The sequence below is a fragment of the Dendrobates tinctorius genome, unplaced genomic scaffold (genome assembly GCF_039654945.1).
Source record: "Dendrobates tinctorius isolate UK_male_01 unplaced genomic scaffold, ASM3965494v1 ptg000129l, whole genome shotgun sequence".
NCBI classification, from domain to species: Eukaryota; Metazoa; Chordata; class Amphibia; order Anura; family Dendrobatidae; genus Dendrobates; species Dendrobates tinctorius.
In genome coordinates, this window is record NW_027361797.1 from 18,613,933 (window position 1) to 18,635,148 (window position 21,216).

The 21,216-nt window shown below is 42.0% G+C and overlaps 1 protein-coding gene across 1 annotated transcript in view; it reads right to left on the reverse strand.

Moving 5' to 3' along the window:
- Window positions 1–7,258: 7,258 nt before the first annotated feature.
- The window catches only part of GRIN2A (glutamate ionotropic receptor NMDA type subunit 2A), a 293,548-nt gene continuing 279,590 nt past the window's right edge, over window positions 7,259–21,216 (reverse strand). The window contains exons 10-11 of the mRNA XM_073542833.1: window positions 11,436–11,674; window positions 7,259–9,112 (exon numbers count right to left, since the gene is read on the reverse strand). Of these exons, the coding sequence (XP_073398934.1) occupies window positions 7,325–9,112; window positions 11,436–11,674 (2,027 nt within the window). The 3' untranslated portion in view covers window positions 7,259–7,324. The remainder of the gene's footprint in view (window positions 9,113–11,435; window positions 11,675–21,216) is intronic.

A 21,216-nucleotide genomic window follows, 5' to 3' on the forward strand; every position in this document is an offset into this window, starting at 1 on the left:
ACAGGCCATTTACGATTGGGTTCAGCCCACTTCTTTGAAGGCCCTCCAGAAGTTTTTGGGTTTTGCTAATTTTTATCGGAAATTTATAGCAAAATTTTCTAGTATTGCCAAGCCATTGACTGATTTGACTAAGAAGGGTGCTGATGTGTTAAATTGGTCTCCGGAGGCTGTTTCTTCCTTTCAGGAGCTGAAGCGAAGATTCACCTCCGCCCCGGTTTTGCGGCAACCTGATGTCTCACTTCCGTTCCAGGTAGAGGTGGATGCTTCTGAGATTGGTGCAGGAGCTGTTTTGTCCCAAAAGGATCCTGTAACATCTAAAATGAATCCCTGTGCTTTCTTTTCCCGAAAGTTCTCTCCATCTGAACGTAACTATGATGTGGGGAATCGGGAACTGTTAGCCATGAAATGGGCATTTGAGGAGTGGAGACATTGGTTGGAGGGAGCTAAACATCAAGTCGTGGTCCTCACTGACCACAAGAATTTGATTTACCTAGAGTCGGCTAAGCGCTTGAACCCTAGACAGGCTAGGTGGGCCTTGTTTTTTACACGTTTTGATTTTGTGGTTTCTTTTCTTCCTGGAACTAAGAATGTCAAGGATGACGCCCTCTCTAGGAGCTTCTATGCTGATTCTCCTGTGGTGACCAAGCCTGCTACCATCTTAGGCGAAGGGGTAGTTCTTTCTGCCATCTCGCCCGATTTGAGACGTGCTCTGGAAGAGTTCCAGGAGGACAAACCTGAGCATTGTCCCAGTGGAAAGTTGTATGTTCCTGACCAGTGGAAGAAGAGAGTGATGTCTGAAGTTCATTGCTCTGCTTTGGCTGGTCATCCAGGTATTTTTGGTACTAGAGATCTGGTGAGTCGGTCTTTTTGGTGGCCCTCCTTGTCTCGTGATGTCAGGAATTTTGTGCAGTCCTGTGGGACGTGCTCCCGGTCTAAATCGTGTTCTCGCTCTAGTGGGTTGTTGATGCCTTTGCCTGTCCCCAAGAGGCCATGGACCCATATTTCAATGGATTTCATCTCTGATATGCCTGTCTCTCAAAGGATGACTGTTATTTGGGTGATTTGTGATAGGTTCTCTAAGATGGTTCATCTTGTACCACTCCCTAAGTTGCCGTCTTCCTCTGAATTGGTGCCCCTGTTTTTACAACAGGTGGTTTGCTTGCACGGGATTCCTGAGAACATTGTATCTGACAGAGGAGTCCAGTTTGTGTCTAGATTTTAGAGAACTTTCTGTTCCAAGCTGGGAATTCAGTTGTCCTTCTCCTCTGCTTTTCACCCTCAGACCAATGGTCAGACAGAGAGAACAAACCAGACCTTGGAGTCATATTTGAGATGTTTTATTTCTGCTGATCAGGATGATTGGGTTTCATTTTTGCCCTTGGCTGAATTTGCTTTAAATAATAGAGCTAGTTCTGCCACTTTGATGTCATCTTTTTTTTGTAACTTTGGGTTTCATCCTCGATTTTCTTCAGGGCAGGTGGAGCCCTCTGCCTGCCCAGGTGTTGACACTGTGGTGGAGAGAATGCACCAGATCTGGGACCAAGTGGTGGATAAGTTATCTCTCTCCCAGGAAAAGGCCCAGCGGTTTTCCAACCGACATAGGACCATTGGTCCCCAGTTTAAGGTTGGTGATATGGTGTGGTTATCATCAAAAAATATTGCTATGAAGGTGGCTTCTCCTAAGTTTAAGCCTAGATTTATTGGACCTTACAAGATTTTGGAGATTATTAATCCGGTCTCTTTTCGTTTGGCTCTTCCTGTCACATTTAAAATCCATAATGTGTTCCATAAATCTTTGTTGAAGAGGTTTGTTGAACCTGTTGTTCCGGGGGTTGCACCTCCAGACCCTGTATTGGTTGAATGTAACATGGAATATGAGGTAGAGAAAGTACTGGATTCCCGTCTGGCTAGACGGAGACTCCAGTATTTGGTTAAGTGGAAGGGTTATGGTCAGGAGGATAATTCCTGGGTCTCTGCCTCTGATATTCATGCCAAAAGATTGGTGCATGCCTTTCATCGGGCTCACCCTGATCGCCCTGGTGGCGTGGTTGAGGGTTCGGTGACCCCTCCTCAAGGGGGAGGTACTGTTGTGAGTTCATTTTCCCCTTCACTACTGAGGCCCGAGGAACTCCCTCTTCTGGTGAAGAAAGGTAGTGAGCCTGATTGTCAAACACCTGGGGCTGATGATGATGACTGGCTGACTGGAGTTAATGACTGGATATAAGGCTGCCGACGCCCTTCTGGCCTGCAGGTGATTTCTCTGTGGACTTCTAGGAAACCAGTCTGATTCCTGCTCATCTAAAGCTAAGATTTCTGCTTTGCCTTTTTGCATTAGTGTTTTGTTTTCCTTGCTTTTCTGGATTCTGCCATTCCCTGCTGGGGTGAGCTGAATCTCCTTTTGCCTGTTGCTCTGTCTTCAGCATATTCCTGAGTACTGACATAGCCTTTTTTGAAGCCTAGCGTCTTCAGGGCCTTTTTTTACTGTCAGTTTGTTGGCTCTTATTTTCATAGGGTTTTTCACGGATTGCAGACAGCAGCCTTCCTGTCCTTTCCTATCTAAGCTAGCTTGGGCCCCATCTTTGCTCAGTCTATCTTTCTGTCTGTGTTTTGTTCTTTCTTCTTGCTTCACCGTCATTATATGTGGGGGGCTGCCTTTTGCTTTGGGGTCTGCTCTGGGGCAGTTTAGATTTCCCTTTCTGTCTTTAGGCTATGTAGTCCTCCGGCTGTGATCGAGGGGCCTAGGGCATCGTAGGAGCCCCCCACGGCTACTGCTAGTTGTGTTGATAGGTTCAGGGGTCTGCAATCTGATAGCTGCCAACTTCTCTGGTTTTCTGGACTTAGCTAGCATTTCTATTTTTGCCTCCTACGGTGACTCAATCATAACACCCATGTTCATTTAAGTGCCATGGTTCTTTGACTATTTTTTAACATCCTGGACAACCCCTTTAATACCCAGTTTAGAATTTTAGTGATGTCATTTATTCCGAAAGAACTAATAGTCAATATCCAAACCGAAAGTTATGCACAGCAAGTAATTTACAGGTACCTTTCTAAATCATTTTATCACTTTATTGCTAAGGAGGGTTGAATTTTCGTGAATATTGTGGCTATGATATTTGTAATTTACGTTTCCAAAATTCATGCCAGAAGTGGCATCATGCACACATGCATGCAGTCATAGAGGTTGGTAAGAAAATGTAGATGTAGACAAAACTCTCTGACTGGTGGATTAGTTTTCCTTTTTAGTAACGGCTGCAAGTTTTACATGTGAACAAAAAAGTTTTATTTTTCTAAACATCACTGTTTCATTCCTAAGAATAAAAGGCGACGATTCCCAAAGAAACCAATCGAATCTTATAAGCATTGGTTGTAAAACCAGAGATGTGATTGGCTACTAAAACTCATTACCGCTTTAGTTTTTCTCGAGTTGCTTAACGCATGCAAGTGTGTAAAAGCTAAGGAGAGTTGGTTGTCAAAAATGCCAAATTTGCTTTCTTTAAATTTTGACTTTTTTTCTTTTTATGTCTACATTCAACTTCTGTGAACCCATCAGTTATATTAGTAGACTTTGGGGAAAAAAAAAGGATTTAGTTCAGCTCACCCCTCATTGATGCTGCAGCAAGGTCCGAGCAAGGACACGTCTCCACTTGGACGTCTTGAAATACTTCACAGAAAAAGTAAGGTCCAGCTGAAGGAGCAAAATCCAGTATTTTCTTTATTTGTTTCATTAAAATACAAGCAACTCTGAGTCTAAGAGCGTATACCGCTCGAAACGCATACAGAACCTCCTGGGCACTTTCTGTGCGGGTATCCCATGCGAGGATAAAAACCGCAATGATTACTATAGCAGCCATGCTTGTATTTTAATGAAGCAAATAAAGAAAATTCTTGATTTTACTCCTTGAGCTGGACCTTACTTTTTCTGTGAAATATTAGTAGACTAACACATTTTTCACATTGTTCATAGACAGGGTTTCCATATGTGCAACCTGTGCAGCTGCACAGTAGATTAGCGGTATCACGACTATGTTAAAAGCAGCCAGAAGCGTTAAATTGCTAATTAGAGTACATTCAAATAAATAAGTAGAAGTAAATGAATTTCTAAGTCAAAAATGACTGCTCTATTGTGAGAGGGCTATGGAGATGAAAAAGCAAGATACAGCAAAAGAATACTAAAAAGAATTATTGCAACATATTAAAGTCTATGTAGAAAAAATAAACATCCAACACTATAGACAAAAAATCAGACGGGTTTCAGACATAGTCTTTAGTCATTGCCTTAAAGGGAATCTTTTCAGCTGGTTTTTCCTACCTTATCTGAGAGCAGTCTGATGTAGGTAAAGAGACCCTGAATCCAATGATTTAAGCTTTAGTTTTCTTGTTGAAGCCGTTCTGACGCAATCAGAGTTCCTAGATTTAGCAATGCAGTAGAGCTGATGAAGCTAACCCCGCCCACACCAGACTCTCAGTGTACATTGTTTATTGACAGTGAGCTGCTTATCACAGGAGGGGGCTGAGTTGACCCAGGGCTCATGAGGCAGCTATTCACAGTAATAAAAATTTCCTGGTCGATAAAACTTTAATTGTAAGTAACAACAGCACACAGCTTGATAAGTGACACATCATTGAAATCTGTGTTTTAGCCCCTACTTCATGCTGTCCACAGATTACATAGCAAAAATCTGCTGACAGATGATTCCCTTTAATAAGGATTAGTGATGAGCGAGTATACTCGTTGCTGGGGTTTTCCCGCGAATGCACAGGTGTCTTCCGAGCATTTTGGCGTGCTCGGAGATTTACTTTTTGTCGACGCAGCTGCTTGATTTGCGGCTGATAGACAGACTGAATTCATGTGGGAATTCCCTAACGAACAGGCAACCCCCACATGTATTCAGCCTGTTCAGCAGATGCAAATCATGCAGCTACGTTGACACAAACTAAATCTTCGCGAATGCCAAAATACTCGGAGGACAACCGAGCAACGAGTATACGTGCTCATCACTAATAACGATCCTTTTGCTGGATTTTGCTTCTTCCTGTATCTTGCAGTACTACAAGTCTCCATGCAATGGGTATCTCAATTTTTCAGGTGAGCTGTCTTTCTTATCTTGTGGGTATGGAGGTGCTCTTAGAACAGCCTTTAGAAAGCAAGGACCCCCATAAATCATTCCTTCACAAAGGCTTTGTCTATCTGTGTCCACCCTTGGACATTTGTAAAAAATTAATTAAATTAGTTAGTGCCTACAAGATGTTCAATATATTCCATATTTTCTGTCCCTATGTGTTTTAATGAGAGAATAGCGACAAACAGTTATAAAAAGCAAATGGAATATAACAAAAATACATTTTCTATATATAGTCTTATAGCTATAAATATACTATTCAACCCACAGTGAACGTTTTTTCAAAAAAATGTGCGTTTAGATATAGACTTACATGCAACCTCGGTTCCTGCAAAAGTTAAGTTTTCTTTTCTTAGGCTTTTCCAAGAGCAGCCTCAAAACAGTCACTATTAATATTCTTTAAGGATCACCAATTCTCAGAATCACAAATTTGAATTGTATACATTTGGGCATTAGTTTTTTGTTTTGTTTTTTTAATAATTTTTTGATAAATCTTTAAAAAAAAATTGGGTTGCAAAAACAATATTTTTCTTGTAATTTCGATTTCTAACTGTATTGTACCTTAACTTCTTGTATAGTTTACATGAAGACATGCAGTAATAGCAAACTATCATGCACCAAGTAATGTGAGGAACATAAACAAGTCAGATGAAATGATAATAAAAAGTAAAAAAAAGCAAAAAAAAAAAAGGATTCCAAAAAAAAGAGAATAAAGTTCAAGAGGTTAATTTTGGCATTAATGGTAAATTCTTACGCTCAAGTAAATGCACCATGTTGTGCTACATTTGTACTGATATCTATATACAGTATATATAGCTATGCACTGAACCAATATATCTACAATTGTGGTAGGTGTTTCAGTATACTATACAAGTATATATATATATACACACAAATATATACATAAGGTACCAGTTTGGAATACTTGTTAGATCCTAGACTACTTTGGGATGCTGAAATTGTGGCAAATGACACTGGTATGGAAAATAAGAGTCAGTGATAAGCGGTCATAGAGGAGCGCTTAGGAAGCAACCCAGGGGCAGACAAGGATGTCAAGTCTCCACCGCAGCTCCAGCCGAAAGCCTCCAATGGAGGATAGGAGCAATGAGAAAATGGAAAATGGTCTTAGGAGCGCAGGAAAGAGACTCAGACAAGAGATGGGTTTAAACCACCTGATGAAGACGGATTCTCCATCGAAACGCGTTGTGGTTTAAACCCATCTCTTGTCTGAGTCTCTTTCCTGCGCTCCTAAGACCGTTTTCCATTTTCACATGGAAAATGTCTGATCATTTTATTACATAATAATCTGAAATGATGATGAATACTAAAACAAAGAAAAAAACAAAAGATTTAATGGTAAATTGATCATGGCTATCTATAATATGGAAATCAAGATACTGACATCGACATGTAGTCATTTTCAGAGCAATGCTTGTGAACGAAACTTTAAAGAAAAAAGGCATACTGTTTCGGTCTTCTTCAGTCCTCATTATCTGCAGATTACGGTCGATAGACTTAAAACACAGTTTGTTTGTTTTTTATTAGGATCAATGTGTAAAAGTTGATTTTACTTATCCCCCTGTGACTGTGCAAAGGCATTCTTACTTAAAACACTTTTTGTGCCAAACTACATGCATACGATATTGCTTCAATTGCTAGTAAAAAGATTCGATGACAAATGACGTTATGTGGTGTTCTTCCTAGTGTCGTATAGTACTACCAGCGTAAATGGCAAGGTACATCAAATGATAGCTGCCCATATTGAATCAGACCGTATCGTTCTTTCTCATGGCTTATTTTATCCTACTGTAACGTTTATCGAGGATATCACTAAATTACTTCGTATGTAAGTTGAGGGTTTCTACTGTTTTTGTATGTTTTTTTTTAGATGTAATTAGGTCACAATTTTGAACACAAGTGAGTGATAACTTTTCTTCTTTTGGCAGACAGGTATCATTAGTCCACCACCTTTCAACTGTCCTTGACTGCCGACAGCATTAAAATTAAATTGGGCAAATCCAGTGATAAAAATAATTTTTTTTAAGTAAACCTGGAAGCCCTACAAAAATGAATGTAAGCAGAAACCATCAAGGCTCTTCTAAATTATTACTCAATGATGGATTTCTTCAGAAGTGTTGGCAGCTACACTATATTTTCAGGCTTTAATGTAACATGGGGTGCATACATACATAAAAACATTTTTAAACATCTGATTCAATGCTAGGCATTTTCTTAAATACACGTCTATTGCTGCAGGAATTTACAACCCTTGGAGTTGGGTACAGACTATTCTTGCTTGAGACATAAGGCATAACATACTCTGAAACACATATGTCGTTGGGTATTCGTCCATCCCTTGAGGAGTATGAAGTAGTGGATTTAATTGATGATCTTAAATAGTTATCGTTTCTTGATTTTGATGTTGAGGATTGTTTATATATGTCCGAGGAGCTCCGTCCATGACTCAGTTTTTGGTTCTCATGAAAAGAATGCAGAAATGGGTTGTCGGTAGTAATGTCAGGATAAAGGGACTTGCTCCTCTTGGTTTCCTTTAAAGATTGTGTAAAAAGTGGAGTCTTGTTTCCCAATAGTTTTTCATGGGGGACAATAAGAATATTAGCAAAGGGACTTTCTTCTAGATATCGTTCCTTATCTTTTAAACTTATGCTACGCGATTGCCTTCCAGAGTCGGACTCCCGAGGCTTATTTATATTGTCACAAGAATGCTGCCGGTTAATCCGCAACTTGTTCTTCTTCTGAATTTGTAGAGCATTATTATCAATCCAGTTGTGCTCATAAACATCTTCAGAATGCATAGAGTTGGGGACATCATGTAGCATTTGATCTTCATCAATATCATATAGATTTCCTATATGCACACAATCATCACACTTATAGGGGGACCTCGAAGCAGAATAGTGACCAGTATAACTAGGAACATTTGAAAGACAGCTTCTGCAATGTGTAGAATTTTGCCTATATCTGTCATTAACTTCAGTCATAGATGCATTTTTTTCTTTTAAACTGTAGTGCTTACTAAACATCTTGTATTGTATGTCATTATTTGGAAGACTATCTTCATTATGTATTGGAGTCCTATTCCCATGTAGAGAGGGTTCGGATTTTCTATAATTGTCATTGTGATCTTGGTACACTTCCGGATAACTTCCTTCCTCTTGAACAGGGGCATTTTCAACATATTGAGGCTGCTCGATCAAGAAATTTGGTTCCTTGTCACCATCAATTGTGTAAATTTTATCACGAGTGGAGCCTTGTTTGGTTTTTAAGTAGGACAACTCAACCTCACTACAATCTCTAGGGTATTTGGAAACAGATCGCTTTTTTAAGTTGTCTTTACTTTTGTGATGTTTGCTGTTATTTTCATGGTCTACATGGCAGGTTGCTCTACTTGATGTCTCAGAAGCATCAGAAAAATGACCATCTTCTGGAAGGAAGCGTTGGTTCTTACTTGATAACTTAGGCTCATCGGTTTCATTTTCATTGATTGAACCTTGATTTTGCCTCAGAGTTTCCACTGACTTCTTCCAAAGTTGCCTTGGCCTAGAATTCACCTTTGGTTCTGCACTGACAGCAACCTCAACTGTGTTAGGATTGGATTCATTAAGTGTGAGTGGATGTTGACCCTGGAATACATAATTGTTGAGGTTGTCTTTATGGCGATTACTTGCTAACATGGTGAGATCATGAGCGTTTTCTGCATAAATCTCTTTTTGTGGGAATGGTCTGTTATCTGAATAGATTAAGTTTCCTTTGTCTAGAACAATGTCCATTAGCAGCGAATTTCTTTGAATATAATCAGATGTCCTTTTTGGTGAATTGCATTGAGAAGGGTTTAAATTTGTCAAATTAGCCATGTTCTTAGAAGATCTCAGTAATTTCAACATATTGGTTTGGGAAGCAGTAAAGCTGTATTCTGATGATTTTTTTTTCTCCTCTATGTGCACTCCATGAATGCAGCTGTAAATACCCTAGAAGACATATGCAACAACATATTATTTTTATTTACTATATGCCACATGAGAATTAAAGATGTATTTTATAACATTTTGGTAATTGTTGATGATAGGGAAGTAAGAGTGTTCATAGGATTCTACATATCTATCTATCTATCTATCTATCTATCTATATATATATATATATATATATATATATATATATATATATATACTGTGTATATGTGCTAAAACAATTACATACCGTGGCAGAATTTTTGATTTCTTCGCCTTTTTTCAGAGAATATGAATGGTAACACCAAAACTTTTTTTTCTCCAATCATGGTTAGTGGTTGGGTGAAGCCATTTATTGTCAAACTACTGTGTTTTCTCTTTTTAAATCATAATGACAGCCCAAAACATCCAAATGATCCTGATCAAAAGTTTATATACCCTGGCGATTTTGGCCTGATAACATGCACAGAAGTTGACACAAATGGGCTTGAATGGCTAGTAAAGGTAACATCCTTTCCTGTGACCTGTTTGCTTGTAATCAGTGTGTGTGCATAAAAGCTGAGTGAGTTTCTGGGATCCAGACAGACTCTTGCATCTTTCTTCCAGCCATTGAGGTTTCTGGATTGTGGGTCATGGGGAAAGCAAAAGAATTGTCAACGGATCTATGGGAAAAGGTTGTTGAACTGTATAACACAGGAAAGGGATACAAAATGATAGCCAAGGATTTGATAGTGCCAGTCAGCAGCATTCAAACTGTGATTAACAAATGGAAAATCAGGGGCTCTGTAAAAACAAATACACTATCATGTAGACCACCAAAGATTTCATCCACAACTGCCAGGAAAATTGTTCGGGATGTAAAAAAACCCCCACAAATAGGGGGGTGAAATGCTGAACTTTCTGAAAACTAGCGATGTGGCTGTTTCAAGATGCACAATAGGGAGGCACTTGAAGAAAAATGAAATGCATGGTCGAATCGCCAGAAGAATGCCATTACTGCACAAATGCCACAAAGTATCTCACCTACAATACGCAAAACAGCACAGAGACAAGCCTCAAAACTTCTGGAACAAGGTAATTTAGAGTGATGAGACCAAAATTGAATTTTTTGGCAACAACCATAAACGATACATTTGGAAAGGGGTTATCAAGGCCTATGATGAAAGGAAAATCATTCCTACTGTAAAGCATAGAGGTGGATCGCTGATGTTTTGGGGATGTGTGGGTTACAAAGGCACATGAAAATTGGCCAAAGTTGAAGGAAAGATGAATGCAGCATGTTACCAGCAAATACTCAAGGCAAATTTGCAGTCATCAGCCCAGAAGCTGAACTGGGGACGTACTTGGACATTCCAATGTGACAACAATCCAAAACACAAGGTCAAGTCGACCTGTCATTGGCTATAGCAGAACAAAGTGAAAGTTCTGGAGTGGCTATCTCAGTCTCCTTGATATCATTGAGCCCCTCTTGGGAGATCTCAAGTGAGCAGTTCATGCTAACAGCCCAGGAATTTACAGGAACTGGAGGCTTTATGCCAAGAAGAGTGGGCAGCTTTGCCTTCTGAGAAAATAAAGAACCTCATCCACAACTACCACAAAAGACTTCAAGCTGTCATTGATGTTCGAGGGGGCATTACTCGGTATTAAGAAATTGGGAATGTAAACTTTTGATCAGGGTCATTTGGATGTTTTGAGATGTCATTATGATTTTAAAAGGAGAGAACACAGTAGTTTGACAATAAATGGCTTCACCCAACCTCTAACCATGAGTGGAGAAAAAGTTTTGATGTTATCATTCATATTCTCTGAAAAAAGGCCAAAAAAGCAAAAAATTCTGCCGGGGTATGTAAAATTTTGTGCATAACTGTATGAATACTTTTTTACAATTTGTCTAGCTGGCCATACACATGAGAAAGCAGTTAATCAAACGTTTGTCTGGCTGACAGGTATTTCTGCCAACTCCGCCAGAAACATACACAATTTTTAGCAGGCATTTTTAATTTAGTGGAAAGTGTGAAAAAAAGGCTTAACTCTGACAATTCTAGCTATAGATTACATTCAGTAGGAAAAACAGACGAGGCATGCTGAAATACAACTTGTAGGATCCTCTTTAGCCCCCACACCTACCATTTAGGGACAGTGGACAGACAATTCCACATTAGATTAATTTCCAAATCTAACTCTAATGTGTCTTTCCAGATTTTTGAAAATTTCCAATTTTAACTTCCTCTGACTGAGTGATATAGTGGTACAGGAATGAAAACTCCAATGCCAGTCACAAAACCTGGTTATATTATACATATTATGACTATTATTACTATTATAGCACATTTTTATGACTTACCCTACTTATTGAGAATAGCAGTCCTGGTTTTCCTGAACAAACACCAGTAAAACAGTATCTGAGTTTCCAGTAAAATAAATGTTCCCATACAAAAGTTATAAGACTCAAGCCCATGGCAGCTGCAAGCATGTAGAAGACACCAGCCATATTGTCAATATCCAACTGGCTGCTCATAACTTCATTTTTCTCACTGTGGCAGATGCCAGTAAGCCACAACGTTTCCAGTTCTTCCATTTCACCTAAGTAACACAAAATTATTATTTACTGAGTTTTTTCCACATGGCATTGCATTGTAATCAATAGAGTTGAGCGACTTTTGGTTTTTTAGGGTCGCGTTTCGTTTCGTGAAACCCGACTTTTCCAAAAGTCGGGTCGAGCAAGATCGTCCGATTATAGGGAAAAGTCGGGGTCGTCCCGAAACACGAAACCCAATGTAAGTCAATGGGGAATAAAAGTCGGCAGTGAGAGGAGGACAGGAAACACACCTATAGTGCCCATTTGAATGCCAAAAGCATCAATTCTTCTTACTTAAGCTTGTCAACCTTAATTAACTTCATAATACAAGTTACGCACTGAAAAATGGGGGTTATTTGGCTAAAGTTGGGGGGGGGAGGGCTGGCTGCAGGTTTTCATGTGCCCTGGGCGAAAGAGCTCCCCTTTAACACATACCACAACTCATCATGCTCCGATACGGCAGATAAATAGCGGTATAGTACAATGAAAAATACCTCACTTTTTACATCTCATGACGAGGCCCATCTATTTCTCCATACAGAATCATTGGTCCCATATAATGTTTGAAACAGTATATGATGAGCTCCACATAATGCTACAGTATATGTTGGTCCCCATGGATGAAGCTCCACTGTCTTATGGGCCCAAATAATGCTCCAAACATAATGGGCCCCATTTCTAATGCTCTAGTGTATAATGGGCCCTGTAAATGCTGCTCCAGTGTCTGATGTCCACCTTTGGAATGTTCCAGTGTATGGTGGGCCCCATCTATCATTCTCCAGAGTATAGTGCTCCCCAAAAATTGCTGTCCCAACATTGAAAACAATCAAATAAGTCTCCTCGCTAGGGAATCCCTGTACTTGTCTTTACAGGTGCTGTAGCTTGCTTAACAGCTCGCCAGCCGTTCTCACGCCCAGTATGGATTGCACATGATTGCACAAAGGTTAGAAAGGGTACCGTATCCCTGGATAACATGTATGGATAGCGTACACATTCAAAATATATGTCTCAGGAGGCAGGCTCAGACGGTGTCAGGCCCAGTATGGATTGCACGTGATTGCACAAAGGTTAGAAAGGGTACCGTATCCCTGGATAACATGTATGGATAGCGTACACATTCAAAATATATGTCTCAGGAGGCAGGCTCAGACGGTGTCAGGCACAGTATGGATTGCACGTGATTGCACAAAGGTTAGAAAGGGTACCGTATCCCCGGATAACATGTATGGATAGCGTACACATTCAAAATATATGTCTCAGGAGGCAGGCTCAGACGGTGTTAGGCCCAGTATGGATTGCACGTGATTGCACAAAGGTTAGAAAGGGTACCGTATCCCCGGATAACATGTATGGATAGCGTACACATTCAAAATATATGTCTCAGGAGGCAGGCTCAGACGGTGTTAGGCCCAGTATGGATTGCACGTGATTGCACAAAGGTTAGAAAGGGTACCGTATCCCTGGATAACATGTATGGATAGCGTACACATTCAAAATATATGTCTCAGGAGGCAGGCTCAGACGGTGTTAGGCCCAGTATGGATTGCACGTGATTGCACAAAGGTTAGAAAGGGTACCGTATCCCCGGATAACATGTATGGATAGCGTACACATTCAAAATATATGTCTCAGGAGGCAGGCTCAGATGGTGTTAGGCCCAGTATGGATTGCACGTGATTGCACAAAGGTTAGAAAGGGTACCGTATCCCCGGATAACATGTATGGATAGCGTACACATTCAAAATATATGTATCAGGAGGCAGGCTCAGATGGTGTTAGGCCCAGTATGGATTGCACGTGATTGCACAAAGGTTAGAAAGGGTACCGTATCCCCGGATAACATGTATGGATAGCGTACACATTCAAAATATATGTCTCAGGAGGCAGGCTCAGACGGTGTCAGGCACAGTATGGATTTGACGGCCCAGATTACACAGCGGAGGAGCAGGGAGAGGTAAAGATTGCAAATGCTGGGGCCCTGCCCAAGCAAGGGGGGCCCACTCGTGGGCGTCGGTACTGTCACTGGGCCCCTCATAGTACAGCGGTGTGTCTGACGGCGGGTGTGCACCACCACCGTCAGAGACACTTGATTGCACTATGAGGGACCCTGTGCCAGTGCCCGCGCCCAAGAGTCGGCCTACCCACCTGTCCAGGGCAACGGCACTCGCACGGTGTCGTGAGCTAGGTGGTGACCCCGGCCATGGGGGGGGAGGCAGCACAGTTAGGGAGTTTTAGAAAGTGGCATATGTTGATGTTGGACATTCAGCTGATGCAAAAGGCGAAATAGGTGAAGTACCAGGAAGAGGTGGACCAAAGCAAGCCATTTTTCTGTCACCCTATGTGTCATCAGGGGAAGGTGGGACAAAATCCTTGGAAACCCATGCGTGGTTCATTTTAATGAAGGTTAGATCATCCACATTTTGGGTTGACAGACGGGTCCTTTTTTCTGTCAGGATTGATCCAGCTGCACTGAAGACTCTTTCCGATAGCACACTTGCAGCTGGGCAAGCGAGCTCTTGTAAGGCATATTGGGCCAATTCAGGCCAGGTGTCCAGTTTAGCGGCCCAATAGTCAAGGGGGAATGACCTGTGTGGAAGAACATCGATATGGGAGGAAAAGTAGTTTGTAACCATAGTTGACAACTGCTGTCTCCTGTCACTTTCCATCGATGCAGTATTACCAGTTGTGTGAGCGGTATTTGAAAAATCAGTCCACAACATTGTCATGAAACCCCTGTCTCCAACGCCACTTCTGCTGTGTGCACCACGAACACCTCTGCCAAGCTGCCCCCGGCCCGTACGGCTCGTGTGAGAACCATCACCGCTGCTGTGTGCTGGGAATGCCTCAAGCAACCGATTTACCAGAGTTGCTTGTTTATTAGCCAATATTAGGTCAAGGTTCTCCTGTGGCATGATGTTTTGTAATTTGCCTTTATAGCGTGGATCCAGGATGCTGGCCAACCAGTAGTCGTCATCGTTCATCATTTTGGCAATGCGGGGGTCCCTTTTTAGGATCCGCAAGGCATAATCTGACATGTGGGCCAATGTTCCCGGTGTCAATGATGCACTGCAAGTGCTGGGTGGAGGAGCACTTTCTGGCAAATCCACATCCCTCCAGTCACGCACAAACCCTGTACCAGACCTTGCCACGCCAACATTTTCACTTGCCCCACGAGATGCATCCTCCTCCCCTAAGTAATCATCCCCATCATCCTCCTCCTCCTCCTCTTCTTCCTCCACCTCGTCCAGGAGAGGTCCCTGAGCAGACAATGGCTGAATGTCATCAAGGATTCCCTCCTCCTCTTCCTCCTCATCAACATTGGCTGCAGACGCCTGCTCCTTAAGGTGCGTCAAAGTTTGCATGAGCAGACGCATAAGTGGGATGCTCATGCTTAGGATGGCGTCGTCTGCGCTTACCAGCCGTGTGCATTCCTCAAAACACTGAAGGACTTTACAAAGGTCTTTCAGCTTCGACCACTGCACGCCTGTCAACTCCATGTCTGCTCTCAAAGTGCCTGGCCGTGTATCCTCCCACAAATGCATTATGGCCTGCCTCTGCTCGCACAGCCGCTCCACCATGTGCAGGGTGGAGTTCAACCTTGTTGCAATGTCGATAATGAGGCGGTGGTTGGGAAGGTGGAGCAATCGCTGCAGCTTCTGCATACGAACGGAGTGTACAGGCGACCGGCGGATGTGCGCGCACAGTCTTCGCACCTTCTGGAGCAGGGCTGTTAACTCCGGATAATTTTTGAGGAAGCACTGCACCACCAGGTTCAAGGTGTGAGCCAAGCAAGGTATATGGCTGAGTTTTGAAAGGGCTATGGCTGCCACAAAATTACGCCCGTTATCACTAACTACCTTGCCTGCCTCAAGATGTACACTGCCCAGCCATGAGTCAGTTTGTCGCTTCAAGTACTCGGCCAGCACCTCGGCAGTGTGTCTGTCGCCCAAACACATCATCTGCAACACAGCCTGCTGACGCTTTCCACTAGCTGCTCGATAGGGGGACACATCGTGTGCAACAGTGGCAGCTGCAGATGGAGTGCTCGTACGACTGCGCTCTGTGGACGAGCTTTCGCTTCTGGAGGAGGAGGAGGAGGGTCGAACGCCTACAGCCAACTGTTTCCTATACCGTGGGCTAGGCAGCACTGTCCCACCACCGCTGTCCCCTGTGGACCCTGCATCCACCACATTAACCCAGTGCGCAGTGATGGACACGTAACGGCCCTGGCCATGCCGACTGGACCATGCATCAGTTGTGAGGTGCACCTTTCCGCTCACTGACTGCTTGAGTGCATGGACAATGCGGTCTTTCACATGATGGTGGAGGGCTGGGATGGCTTTGCGAGAGAAGAAGTGGCGACTGGGTAGGTCATAGCGTGGTACTGCATAGGCCATGAGTTCACGGAAAGCTGTGCTTTCCACCAACCGAAAGGGCATCATCTCAAACGAGATTAGTTTGGCAATGTGGGCGTTCAAACCCAGTGTACGCGGATGAGAGACTGAGTACTTTCTTGACCTACTCATAGTGTCTGGGAGGGTGAGCTGGACTTGAGAGCTGCATATGGTGGAAGTAGCGGTGGACAGGGCGGACTGAGAGAGGGTTGATGATGGTGATGGAGTTGGTGTTCTTTCTGATGGCCTAGAATCAGTCTTTCGTTGATATAACAGTGGGATTCCCTGACTGCTGTGGCCTTGCAACGACACCTCAACATTTGCTGCTGTGCTAACCGGTGGGCTTACAGTGGGGGAAACAATGTAGCGTTGCTGACTACCTTCGTTGTGATCAGTTGCACATGTGGCACTTGAGGTTTGGTGTTGTGTCCACGCTTGCAAGTGCATGCTGGTTAAATGTCTAAGCATGCAACTGGTATTCAAATTTTTCAGATTTTTCCCTCGGCTAAAGGTCTTTGCGCACTTCTTACAGATAACCTTGGCCTGATCATGAGGATTTTGTTCAAAAAAGTGCCACACTGCACTCTTCCTACTTTGGCAGACATTTTGCGGCCTAGCACGCTGTGATCTTTTGACCCTCTGGACAAGCTGTCCAGCAACTCTTTTGATGTTTGGAACCTGTCTTTGGAGTGCTCCGGGCCTGCCAGATAACAGCTGTTGCGATGTCGATGTCTGCTGTGGATGCTCCTCATCTGAGCTATTGGAAGCAGCACCCTCTTCCCCCAATGGATGCCAATCTGGGTCAACAACTGGGTCATCCATCACCTCCTCTTCTATGTCATGTGCACCTTTCTCTGTGTCACCGTGTATGGTTGTATAGTGTGCGGGAAGGGGCACCTGAGTCTCATCAGGGTCAAAATCTGGCTCTGTACACTGCGAGGACAATGTAGTGCTCTGAGTGAATGTACCAGCAGAATCATCCATCAGCGGCTGTGCATCAGTGCACTCCATGTCAGATTCATCTTGGCCTGGGTAATTCACCATTTGACTTGATAATCCAGGCATGGTATGTGAAAACAGCTCCATGGAGTAATCAGCAGTATGGCCTGCGTCCATCCTTCAATCTTGGTTGGGGTGAAGGACACAAGGAAAGGTGCTTTTACTTTTTACAACTGAAGAAGAGGAGGCGATAGAGCTGGAGGCTGAGTCAGCAATGTAAGACAAAACTTTTTCCTGATGCTCTGCCTTTAAAAGCGGTTTGCCAACTCCTAGAAAACTAAGCGTTCGAGGCCTTATGTAGACAGACGATGACGCAGGGTCAGCACCTCCTGCATTCGGTCCTATTTTGCTCTTGCCACTACCATCAGATCCACCACCAACACCATCATTACCAGCTGCCAACCCCCGCCCAATTCCACGGCCTCTTCCACCAGCCTTCCTCATTTTTGGTAGAAATGTAGACAAAATCCAACAAACTATATAGTAATGTAAAACAAGGTACAAGGTGTCTATAGGACAGGGGAGATTTAGAATTTCTGCACACACTTGTGGACAGTGGACACTTTTGGATTGTGTGAGGCCCACTGATATCTGAGCGCTATGTGACACGCTCGATGGCACAGCTGCCTGTGACCAAAGTGACGAGAGGATAATGGAGATTTTGAATCTCTGCGCACACTTTTGGACACTGGACACTTGTGGATTGTGTGAGGCCCACTGATATCTGAGCGCTATGTGACACGCTCGATGGCACAGCTGCCTGTGACCAAAGTGACGAGAGGATAATGGAGATTTTGAATCTCTGCGCACACTTTTGGACACTGGACACTTGTGGATTGTGTGAGGCCCACTGATATCTGAGCGCTATGTGACACGCTCGATGGCACAGCTGCCTGTGACCAAAGTGACGAGAGGATAATGGAGATTTTGAATCTCTGCGCACACTTTTGGACACTGGACACTTGTGGATTGTGTGAGGCCCACTGATATCTGAGCGCTATGTGACACGCTCGATGGCACAGCTGTGACCAAAGTGACGAGAGGATAATGGAGATTTTGAATCTCTGCGCACACTTTTGGACACTTGTGGATTGTGTGAGGCCCACTGATATCTGAGCGCTATGTGACACGCTCGATGGCACAGCTGCCTGTGACCAAAGTGACGAGAGGATAATGAAGATTTTGAATCTCTGCACACACTTTTGGACACTGGACACTTGTGGATTGTGTGAGGCCCACTGATATCTGAGCGCTATGTGACACGCTCGATGGCACAGCTGTGACAAAAGTGACTAGAGGATAAGGGAGATTGGATTGCTTTTAAAAATCAGACATTGATGACCAATACTAAGGACAGTTCATCAATGTTAAAGCAATGGACAACCTTTTTAAATGACAAAAAGATGGGGAGGAATATATTAGAGTGTTGACTAACAAATGTGAGTGAGCATTAATTATTCACCGGCCCCCAAGTCTTGAAAAATTAAGTGGTCATTTGTTTAGCCGCTAAGAAATTGGTACTGTTTTTGTAGAAGCATGAAGGATTTGTAATGAAATAAACTTGTCCACAAGTCTTTTCAAAGAGACGTACGATATGGGAGACAGACATTATACAGTATGTAGGACATACTTGAGCATGGGTAGGATGCCACTATTAGAACACACACAGTAAAGCAATATCCCTAAGTAGGATTAGATAGCCTATGACTATTTGAGCTCTACAAGTATGGACCTTGAGTCGGACCTTGAGATCTTTGAAATATGTATCCAATATGCTGTTATTTATGATCACTTGAAGCTCTACAAAGAAGGACCCCCCGAGGAAGCTAAGTAGCGAAACGCGCATTGGGGTTTCCTCTGCACATGTTGTAAGGTTGGTTTCTGGTTTATTTTCTGTTCACTATGTATTTTGCATATATCCATCCCCCTGTTCATTTTACCATTGGTAGTGGCCATATTTGGTATTAAATTAAGGCTCCTTCATTTGAGCTTCGTTTGAGGATCTGCACTCAGGATCGCCTTATCTTTTATGGCTTTTGATAGCATCCATACCTACAATTAGGTTTTTTCTCTCATTTCATTTTTGTAGGTCCTTATTTTGGATCACTGAATTATGCACTATTGCACTTTAATTGAATTTTGAGAGAAGAATGCACTTTTTGTTATATACTTGCTTTCATGCACTATTGCTCTTTATATGACTAATGGGAGAGTTCTGTGTTTTTCATATATGGTAACATATTTTTTTGCACATTTTTGCACTTTGCATTTTTTATCCCAGAATTTTTGGTGGGTAATAATCTGTGCATTATTGTTTTTGTGCATTGTACTAGATCTATTCGTTGATATATGCAATTGTGTTTACATTTCCAAGTGTTTTACCTTTCCTTACTCATTTGTGGAAACTAAGTGTCGCTGTATCCCTTTTTCTATTTTTTGATTTACCTGTTATAAAACTGAATTTCATTAAATTTTGGAAAATAAAATTATATATCTTATCTATTGCTCCTGGCTCCACTTGTGTTTTGGATCTTTATATTTGCGTTGCTTTGGCGGATGAGCTCTTACTATTTGCCTTTTTTCTGGTCTTAAATATTGAGGTAGGTAGCATTTTAAAATATATTCGATTCACCAGATATTAACTATTGGGTGAATAGAGCACATTCACTTCCCCTCCCAGGTAATAGGATAGGAGCAATGCTGATGATTAAGGGTAAGTGGCAAGGAGCTTCAGCTGGACAGGTCTTCATTTTGCTCACTTATGATCTTTTTATATTTTTTTCCTTCAGAAATATGTTTACTCAGAAATTTTTTTTATAAACTTTGATTTGTGCTGTGGATACGTGTGAGTGTGTGCGTTAGAGAGTGGAGGAAATATATAAAACTGTCACATGGCTATATTTTGTCAGTAACTGTAATTCAAAAACAGGAGTGGGTCTAAAACACAAGTTGTGCAAAAATGTCCTTTTTTATCTTGTGTTGATTTAATTTTGGGTTTGACTTACAAAGATCAATGCAAAATAGGGACTAAACTACACCTGCGTAAAAGGGAACTTATGAAATTCTTGGTTTCTTAAAGTAAATCATGTTTTTATGTAAGAATTATTTTACATTCTAATCCTTTTAGTATTCCATTCTTTCTGGAAACGTTCAATAATGTGATTTCTCCAAAAATAAATATTTGAGCGAGATTTAGAAATGCATTTGTTATAGAGGGGCATAATACATAATTGATTTTACGGTTGTTATTTGCCTTTCTTAGATAGATTATAAAACAATTGGAAATTCATAGCATGCTTTCATGTCAATTAAAACACAAGCCTCAGGTGCCTAAATCAAAGATATATGCCAGTTGACATTTAGATGCACAGAGTCAAATACTTTAGAGAACAGAAATAACCATTAGAATACAGAATAATGACCTATGAAAGTCCAGAAAAATAGGTTAGGTATGATAAAACCCTTTGTCCTTTGGCCTTTCCAAAACAGATCAATCAGAACATTTTAATTGTTAGGAGAAGCGTTCTTCATTCTGAGAAATCAATGTAATATTGATGTATTTCCTGTACATACCAAGTAACGTAAATTTAATTAGCTTTGAGCTTAAATTCAATGTGGAGAATTTTTAGCAAATTAATTTAGATTTGTGCATAACAAATTATATTGATTTGAGGCGGGGGGGAGTTAAAGAAATAATTTGCAAGATGTTAGTTAAAAAAACAGATGTGAATAAAAAAAACACCACTTTTCTTTATGAAAACACTTACATACAAGCAGAAAGTTTACAGCTATTTTGGGCATGAATCCACATGCAAACAAAAGTAATATCAGTTGTAATGCAACCCCATTAAATCCCGGTAAACTTTGGGATCCGTACCAAACACCTAGTGCCCGTACACAGACCCCAAACATGAACTTATAGAGGAAGTCCATTCTACTGTTCGGGTTTGGCATCCAGAACATCAGGTGTTTCTCACACTGTCATCTGTGTCACAGCAAGAGAAACACCATCTCTGATTGGAGGAAAGTTTGTTACCACTGGTCACAGCACTCCAGTTCCCATGCTGTCATGGAGATGACAGTGTGTGATCCAGGAACTGTGACGGGCAGTAAAAAGGCTACTGCCGGTCACATGCATCGACTACTTTCATCAT